Here is a 9,848-nt window from a genome sequence, read left to right as displayed (position 1 = left end):
ATGAGGAGCACAGGGGGGTGTCTTTTAAAATAACTAATGTCCTGCGTCGAAATGGAGCCACAAACACTGTCCTGGAGTCTTCCTTTCAAAGTAGGCAGCAATATGCATCCTCTCTGTGCCCACTTAGTTTGCTATTATTGGCATGGGTGAAAAATTACTGCATCGAGGGGAATTAGGAGAAAGAAAGTGTGTCTGTAGTATTATAGCAAGAGGTTTTTGGAGACATTTCTTGAAGACTGATCTGAAGACCTGAAATTCCTTCAGTTTTTCTTCTTGTTCCCTCCCTTCTTTGGGATAGCAGTACAGGCATTTTCTATGTAGTCAAACAGTAAATCCAATTCTCCAATGGCTTTAGTCTTTCCATTCTCTCCCAACTAGAAAAGAGCAGAATATAAGTTCGAGCATCTCGTTATTTCTCAGAAAATTGAAATTAGGCTTGTCATAGAAATTGAATCAAGAACTTACTCTCCTTATTCTCTCAAGTAGTTCTGTTAGCGTCATTATACCATAAAATATAAACTAGATCATTCTAATCTAGTCTAGCATACAGAATTACCTGCAATTTGACTTCTGAAGCTTTAAATTACCATGATGTGTGCAGACAGTTAACAACTGAAGGAGAGTTTGAAGTGGAAATATCACTAATCCCCTCTTTAATGCCCATGAAGGCTTCATCTCCCAGATAATCTGCACAGTTTGTGTCACAATTGGGTCAGCCTTAATCCAACTAAAACACTGCAGTTTGTCACAGCTCTTTTTAAATTTTTGGGGAAAATGTACCTCTTTCAGTTTGGTCTTCATTTCTTCCAGGTTCTTTTCAATGTGCTCTCTGTGTCCAGAGGATTTCTAAAAACAGGCAAAATCCAGATGTAACATTGGCAGCTGTATGCAACAATGTGCTGCTTTTTTTCCCCCACACGCACACCTTCTATCAACCTCGAGTTTGATATCTTCAATCTGATGTTTCCTTTCATATCAGTGTCTCTTGACACTGCAGCATTCTGAGATTCAGGAGCAGTGACAAGAGTCACAACTCAGAGTTAGGGAAAGAAACACAATGCTACTCACACATCTGCTCAGCTCCGAGGTCAAGGATGCAAAGAACTGTACCACCTCCGCAGCGTACGGGTACTGGCCCTTGACCTCAGTGAGGAGGACATCTTTCATTACAATCTCCACGATCCTCTTCATCATGTAGCAGCGGTTGTTTTCCTATGTATGCAAGTAAGAGGTCATGTTAACTCATGGCAAGAGATCAGCGAGTACTGGAGAAGGTTTCAAAGAGCAGTCTTCACACCTAAGTGTGTAAAGCTTACCCTGATGTTAACATAGAGCTGCTGCCCAATGAGCCTGTTGTCTGTGTCCTCGTCTGAGACCCTGGCCTGACAGGAAAAAAGGGAAATGTCAGGCAGGGATGGGAACCTTATGAGAAAATTAACAATAAACCCTAAGGTTTTCATCATTAATAGAGCAGGTGAAAAGAGGGAAATGACACCAGAGACATTTTGTTACAGGTAGATAAGCTTGGATGTTTTGTCTGCTTCTCCCCTGAGCTGGGTGAGATTTAAGGTCAATATCACCAGAAAATAAATAAGCAGAAGTCTGAATTCCTGTCCCTCTTTTCAACATCAGATGTCATAGTGGCTATGATGACTAAACCAGGTGCCGCAGGTGGCCAACCTCACAGTGGCCAGCAGCACCGCTGGGAGATGCTGCAAGCACTCGGCGGCGCACACCAAGGGGGGGACCCACCCATGGTAAGAGCAGCCAAGAAACCTGCCCAAGCAAAGCACTGTAAGATGCCTGAAGAGCTGCCTGGCCATGGCTGGAATCATGGACAAGTCCAGCTCCAAATGCCCTGGGCAAACAGAGAAATTTAAGCTCAGGTTTCACAATTGTCCCAGTCTAGCTGCAGCCACTTGAGAGAAGGAGCTGTGCTGTGCCAGTGACTGACTTTCCCTTGAGGAGCAGGAGGAGAAGAGGCAGAGGCAGCTGCTTCCCCTGCCTACACAACAAGTAGGCAACAGACCCACTCCACATGCCCAAGCTCTGCCTTACTGAAAGTGCATGGGTTTTTTTCTGGAGAAAGGCATGAGAAAGAGAGGAATGTTGAAGGTGAGAAGTGAGGGCACTGGTGGAGAAGGAGGTCCTCAGATCCCACATGAAGGTTACACAAGGTACTGTACCATTTTAGCCAAGGTGTAGGTACGATTCCTGATGTAGGGCTGAAAGTTGAGCTTCCTGAGCCTGCAGGTATGATGGACGGTAGAAGCCACCCCTGCCCCTTTTGGAGGCAGAGGGCTGGTGAGAAGAAGAGGGAGAAAGCAACAGCAGCAGCAGAAGACCCATCCTAAGAAGCTCTTGGTCAAGGTCTGCAGGGAGGCCATGTCTCACAACCCAAAGTCCTCTGTCGCAGCAGGTTTCAGCTACAGTGATGTAGCACTGATGAGAGAGAGCAGTGTTAGCATGAGGGAGATTGGGCAAGGCAAAGTGAGAGAGGCACAAAGGCTGCAAGCCTTACCTTTGCAGTGATTCTTGATGTGCTCTGCAGGAGGTGAGGTGCACCTTATATAGGGCCACCAGCATCTCTCTCAGCCTTTTTTTTTTCTTGCGTAGTGGTGGTAAATAAAAATGACATCAGCAACTCTCTTGCTTTCCAGTATCCTCTTCTGAGAACTACCTAACCGCTACAAAACCCACAAATACAACTACAAGGCCATTAGAATCTTCAGTTTCTTATAAAATAAACCAAATCTTAATGCAGGGCAAAGCAGGGCTTTTACCGGGACAGGAATCCTGAATTCTCTTTGCATAAAATTATCTGAGAACTGTATAGGTTTTAGCATCCTGTTCTGATTGTAACACACTAATTGGATTGGCAATTTTACAACAAGTAATGTAACATATAAATTTTTGTTCATAGAATCATTTAGATTAGAAAAGACCCTTTAAGATCATCAAGTCCAGCTATTAACCTCGCAGCAAATGACTGGTGCTCTGCTGTTTCTCACTGGAATACAGCAGTGGTCAGACCCAAACACTGCACCAGACCCTAAAGACCTGACATGTACGGTTCCTACCCTCAAATACTTTTTCCCACACAGTGGCCCACTGGAGTTATTGGCCATCTGCCCATCTCTGCGCAAACCTCTCTGGGAGACCAGAAAATGTGTAGGACCAACACTGCCTTTATCACATATCTGATCTCCAAATTCCCATTTTCCGAAAAATTATCTATATTCCAGGCTGTAGCTGGGTGTAATGACCAGAGGTCATTAGAGGTGGTCATGCACTTACTTATCCATGTGATCTCCATGTTGCTGACCCTTCAGTCTGAAATATGCAGGGTGCCAAAGGTAAACTGTGCTCTCTTTAGAGAGTAATTTGCAACCCAGCTGTAGACGGTAATGCATGAGGACTCAGACCTGGTACAAATGCAAACTCCTGGTTGCCCAATACCCACAAGGCACACAGGTGACAAATGTGAGAAATAGGAAAACCAAAGCTTCAGCTCTGCCTCTGGGAGTGAACAGGGGTAACCCTGGGGCTTGGTATCACCCCTTGTGGCTGAGGTTCTTAGGACAAGAGCCACAACCAGCCTTACCCCATGGGCTGAAATGCACAGCTCTTTTCCTTATTTCTGAAAGGAAGCAGCCTAAAGGCTTGCTGGCACCAGGTTTATGCTTTAGCCTCCCCTGCTACATCCACATAATGAATTAATCTCTCCATGCCTCAGTCTTGCCTCAGTTTCCCTCAGATACCTGTCACATCAGCTCTGCACAGTCTGTGCCTGTGAAGATGCCTCATCACCCTGAAGCCATCATCACCAGGTCTGTTTCCATGCCCAACTCAAGAACCTATTCCCATACCCACACTCTAACAGCATCCTGACTGCAGCAGGCAGCAAAAGCAAGTCTGGACCCAGGATGTCAACGATGTATTTCACACCCCAAATGTCTATAGCACCACAAAGCTATTCAATAACATGTTTATAAACTCTTTTCCGTATTTTTTTTCATTTTCCAGGCTAATAGGCCCAGTGGGTCAGCAGGTTAATGAGCAGATGGGAGGTTGAGTTATTCTTAGCCAAAAGACAGACATTAAAGAGTAGATGGAGAAAGACAGACATTAAAGAGTAGATGGAGAAAGCCAGCCAGGGAGGCTGTTTTGAAGGACTGGATTCCCCTGAAATACATTACCACAGACTCCTCTCCTGGTGTTAAACACAGTCGGATAACCAAAGTCTGCTTCTGAGGTTTTCTTGCACTCCTTCACCAGCTCATACAGCAGTAAAGAAGCCCCAAACCCAGAACAAAATCTGTGAACATGCACTCAGACCCTCTCTGGTCCAGACTCCCTGTCTTCCTGCCCGCCTGCCAGATCCCTCCTTTCCATCCCTTTGGTCACTTTTTGAGACATGGATCCAGATAGAGTGGCCCCTTCTTGTGGCTCCAGTCCTACGGAAAGGGTTCATTACTTGGGTAAGTACTTGTGTTACTCACAGCTGTTCAAACCAATGCAAGAAGCCCACCTGGTCACAAGCTTCCTACACCACCTGATGGACATTTAAACAACATCAGGCAGAGGGATGAGGAATTTGATACTGAATCTTTCTCCTGCCCTCTTTTATGCAGTCATTACAGGATCTCTTCTGTGTGTCTTCTCTAATATTGGAAACCATACATTTGGGACACATTTTCATAGAAAATATTAAGCTAGACTTGATAAGGCTCTCTTTCTCCCATCTACATTGTCAGCCACCTCTCATGGTCATGCTAATTTTTGGCTGTGCCATGACATCCTCCTTCTGAGACTTTAAAAAAGCTTTGTTTCGATTAAGTTTTCCTCCCTACGTGCATCATTCAGCTTTATTTTCCAGGCTCTGAAATGCTGAAATGGATATTAGAAGTTAATTCATTCATATTTCACAACATGGTATTCCTAAAGCCTTTGCATTATTTAACCATTTGTTTGCAGCTGTGAGTTATTACAATCTATCTTCCATCCCTTTAGCCTGCTGTATGTCCAGCTCAAAAATGAGCATTCGAAATCTTGCTGGACACTAATTTTAGCAGACTGTATGGTTTCCATGCTCATCAGTCTCCTCCTGGCCTCCTCCCAACCACCTTCCACCAGATGGCTGCTGGTTCTGGATGTACCACAGTTGTGGCTGCAGTTATTCCTTGTAACATGTCAAGAGAATTCCTTTGGAAGTGGAGATACGCTTCTCATTCCCAGGGTCTGTTATTTCTGTTACGTGATTGCAATGAACAAGGATGTGACAAGACACTGCTATCACCTCTGCTGTCTAGCACACCACAGCCTGGTTGGGAGATAAGCATCCAGCATTTCATCCTAAGGAAAGATGGGGCTAAAAACCTGCACTATCTCTAGATCTTACTCCAATCCTCAGCTGAAGTCTAGATAGGGACGAAGGAATCAGAAGGTTTTCTGCTACATTGAAGAAAAATTTTTCTTTCATCTTGTTTGAGGAGGATATACAATGATCTTCTGAAGAATGAGGTCTTGAGCCAGCGCTGAAGGTGAACCTCAAGGAAATTCCTTACTTAGACTCCCCTCCACAAACAGGCTACTCTGAACTGCAGAGCTGGCAGAAGAGATGAGTGGAAGGAAAGCTGCATTTAATTTAAAATGTGGTACTGTGGCTGAAACCATCGCTGGTGGTTCTTTGGGGAGCAAGAATAAAGTGGAAAAAAATGCATCTGAAGAACATGTCTTAAAAGAGCAGCCTTTCTCACTAATTCTTTCCTATGTTAATGTTGTCAAATATTCTAGCAACTGCTGTGGGAACTGGTAATTTAGTAATTTCACTTTGAGCCTGAACTATTGATGTCTTGTGATACATGATAATGCCAAGCCTTTATTTATAAAACAAAGTTGTCTTGAAAACAAACAAACAAAAATGAACACTGAGAAAGATCTCTCCAAGCTCAGGTGGGGGAAAAAAAGTAATCTTCCTTCTTAGTTTTATGACTTTTTCTAGGTTTAATGATATTTTTAATGATGTTTAAGATTAGTATCTATGCTTTTAATTCAAAACTACCAAAGACCTCTGCATGCACACCCTCTATAAAGTACCCTCTGCATTGTTTTGTAAGTGTAATTAATTAAAAAAATAACATTTTTTTCACAGATCGTATTTTCTCCCCAGTGCTATCCCAAGAGTCAAACCTCTATCCTATCACTGACCTCAGCAATGAACTTCTAAGGCGTAATTACATGGAGTTTCCCTAACTCATTGAGAAACTGTAGTGGTTGAATATTCTCGACAATGACTTCTTGACCCATATTGAAGACAGAGGATTTTCTGAGGAGGATTGGAACTCTACATCATGTCTACCTCAAAAGCCACAGACACTTCCTTCTTACTTTGAATGAGGCTACAGGTGAATAACCCATGCTGTACTTTGATGTTCATCTGTTGTGTATCACCACCAGCACGCTGGCATGCAGGAACTTTCTTGAGCTTTAGCACGTTTTCAGTCAGCTAGGACTATGCTGCATTATTGGAAACATGTTCAGGATGATAAACCTTGTCAAGATAAGGCATGTGGAAGAGTGAACCTGCGTATTGCCCTCTTGGATCTTTTACCTGGCAATGAAATTCTTCCCCCTTAAATATCTTGTAGGAATGGACCATAGGTCACATAATGCCTAAAACTAAATGCACAGTCTATAGGGAGACACCCTCAACTCCACAAAAAGGCCATGCTCATCCCTTCATTTTGCTCCAGCTCATCTGTGGGCTCGTTCACTGCATGTCAGGTATTCTCTGCTTTTGCCTAGACTTTCAAGTTTGAAGAGATTAAATCAAACTAAAAATGTTTCAGCTCAAGCTCCAGTGGAGCCTTGTTTTAGTTAGCTCTTTGGCCAGCAATGAAAACATCAGTAATGGAAGTTGGCTCTTCTTTATAAAACTTCCAAATAAGCTGTTCTGTACTTCTTCCATTCATTATGGAAACATCCTAGTACACAGGCAAGTGTCTTCTGGGCATGACCATTAAAAATGGCAGACGGAATTCATTTTCTGTTTGTAGGAAATTGTATCAACAGAGACTGGAAGAGGACATGTAGCACTTGACCGCTGTATTTTTGCTTTCTTCATGATAGGTTTAATGTTGTGTAAGATAGATACTGTGAATCTTTTGCTAGGAGAAGTAGTATTATTAAAATTGCTTAGCCTGGAAGCATTAGGTGACTTTGGGAAAGACTCTTGTGTCAGGTCTCAGTACAGACACAGCTGACTCAGGCTTTTTGCAGAGGATGTGCAATTCACCTACCTCCCCTGACAGTAACACTTTTGTTAGACAGTGAGTAACGCATTTCCTCTAACAGTAACACTTTTGCTTATATGTCTGGTATTTCATCAAAATCTTTTGGTTCTGTTACATAATTTTTGGGTTTCCTAAGATGCTATATAATAAATATCATAAAACCAGCATTTCTGAGGCTGCACCTAGAATCCTGTGTTCAGTTCTGGGCCATTCACTACAAGAAAGACATTGAGGTGCTGGAGCAGGTCCAGAAAAGGGCAGCAAAGCTGGTGAAGGCTCTGAAACACAAGTCTGATGAGGAACAGCTGAGGGAACTGGGGTTGTTTATTCCAGAGAGAGCTGAAGTGTACCTTGTCACTCTCCACAGCTACCTGAAAGGAGGCTGGAAGGAGGTGGAGGTCTGCCTCTTCTCCCAAGTAACAAGTGACAGGACAAGAGGTAATGGCCTCAAGCTGCACCAGGAGAGGTTTACATTGGATATTAGAAAAAAATTCTTCACTGAAGGTGTGATCAGGCATTGGAACAGGCTGCTCAGGGCAGTGGCGGAATCACCATCCCTGGACATGTCCAAAAACTGTGTAGATGAGGCCCTCAGTGCCATGGTTTAGTGCTGGACTTGGCAGTCCTGGGGTAATGGTTGCACTTGATGATCTTTTTCAACCAAGTTGGTTCTATGATTTCATATCACAAAAAGTCTAGGTAGAAGTGAACTAATAGTTCATTGTGGTCTCAATTTTAGATTACACTCTGGGACAAAAAAAAAAACAAACACTTTGGTATAAATAACTTCATTCTCACCTCAGGAACATTGATGTAGCAGACACCCAAGAGAAAGACATCCAGAGACACATTGCGACAACACTATATGGCTGCTACCAACATTATTACTGCTACTCCAGGACCACTGAAGTAGTAACTTTCATTGCAGTGCCAGGAGGATTCAGTGATTCACTAAAAAAGAAGCGTTAATGGAAGTGCAATAGACATTAGTCCAGTGGTCCTGCCTCTGGAGACAACTGCTGCCAATGTCAGTAAAACATAAGCCTTGCTCACATGTTTAATAAGACTTGCTGACAGGAGCCATAATTTAGTTTATGCAGACAGGAGAAAAGAGAATTCAGATCACCTTGGTGCACACAGCCTCACGCCACCAAACATATCGCTATTAGCCCTTCCACCAAATGGTTAGCTCTTTTAATTCAGAGTGTGAAATCACACATGCATGGTGAGACTGCCACTTTATACAGTGACCTACATATATCCAACTCTGTCTTGCAAATAGTTATATCAGGTGAACTGAAACTTCTGTGCTTCCTGTTAATGTGGTGTGGTTACACAGCAGTGACTCATGACATGGCAAAGTGGAATTACTGACATAGTGTATCTCAAAGAAAACCACTCTAACTGGGAACAGAATTTTGCAAGCTGGCTTATAATCCAAAATTCAGTCACAAGAAGTTACTCAGGCTAAGAAAGCCCCAGCACTGTGCACCTTGATTTTCCAAGTACCACCAGTTTTACCATGTAATAAATCCACACCATCTTAAGTAATTAAATAAAGCCATTTTGAAGTGAAGCAACATTATTTCAGGTGAAATACTTGTGCCCAGACACTGCCCATACACTAACACTTCCACTGAGGCTCTGAGCTCACCAAAATCTCCCGAAGGTGAGCCCCTGGCTGCTCAGTTATTCTCTATAACAGGGCTGTGAGACAAGGAGGTGATACTTCTCACGCTGTTAACAGAATTCTTCTAATTAGTATCTGTCCTTAGGATGTCAACAGCCCAGGCCTCAGTCCTTCCCCACCCCAAGGTTATGCTATTGCCCGTCTCCCAAGAGAGCCTGAGTCAGTGAGTTTCCTGTTAGACTGTTATCAAGAATGTGAGATTTATGGAGCCAAAAAGAGATCAAACAAAATAGCTACAGCTTAGCAACTAAGATGCTGTTTTTCTAGGTTATCTGTTTTTAGCCATGTCATGCAAGCTAAAATACATAAACAGGCTGTAGCCAGCTTCCCACCGGAAACACAAGGAACATGCTCCTCACGAGAACACGTTTCTGGGAACTCATGAATGCACTCTAGCTGGAGGGGCACCAAGCCTTCACAGGTCTACCCTGTCTGCATAAGAGACCTCAGGGCAAGACCTGGCTCTACAGAATAGCGTGCATCAGTAGACGCCTGTTATATGTGTGTCACACCAACCCAGCAACCAGACATGTAAGGAGAAATCCAGAAGTATGGATTTTCTGGATCCTATCAGCTATTCCTCTTTTACTTCAGGTCTTAAAAGTAGGTACTTTGGAGACAACCCAGCACATGACAGTATTAAAGTCACCTTGAGCAAAAACAAAATATTTTTATACCAAATGAAGAGACACAACATGTGTGTGTATAAGATATAAACTCAGTTAAAAGGAAAAGCATTGAGGCCTTCACAGGTCACTGCCTTGGTTACCTCAGGAAAGGTGAACTGCCATAAATACAAATTAGTCACATTTACAAAGCTGACATATACTTTACCAGCAGACTTTATCAAGACCTCTGAGGAA

General features: G+C 43.1%; 1 protein-coding gene across 1 annotated transcript; it reads right to left on the bottom strand.

Moving 5' to 3' along the window:
• Positions 1-201: 201 nt before the first annotated feature.
• On the bottom strand, positions 202-2,858 carry IL22 (interleukin 22). Its single transcript, XM_057429498.1, has 5 exons — positions 2,187-2,858; positions 1,317-1,382; positions 1,069-1,212; positions 781-846; positions 202-374 (listed from the first exon to the last, which is right to left on the bottom strand). Exons 1-5 carry the CDS (start codon positions 2,385-2,387, stop codon positions 261-263), a joined length of 591 nt encoding a protein of 196 aa, XP_057285481.1. The 5' UTR covers positions 2,388-2,858; the 3' UTR covers positions 202-260.
• Between the last annotated feature and the right edge of the window lie 6,990 nt (positions 2,859-9,848).

Source organism: Pezoporus wallicus, unplaced genomic scaffold (assembly GCF_028554395.1).
Source record: "Pezoporus wallicus isolate ANWC-B61680 ecotype Strahan unplaced genomic scaffold, APGP_CSIRO_Pwel_v1 contig_5069, whole genome shotgun sequence".
Lineage (NCBI taxonomy): Eukaryota > Metazoa > Chordata > Aves > Psittaciformes > Psittacidae > Pezoporus > Pezoporus wallicus.
This window is presented reverse-complemented; position numbering and strand designations above follow the sequence as displayed.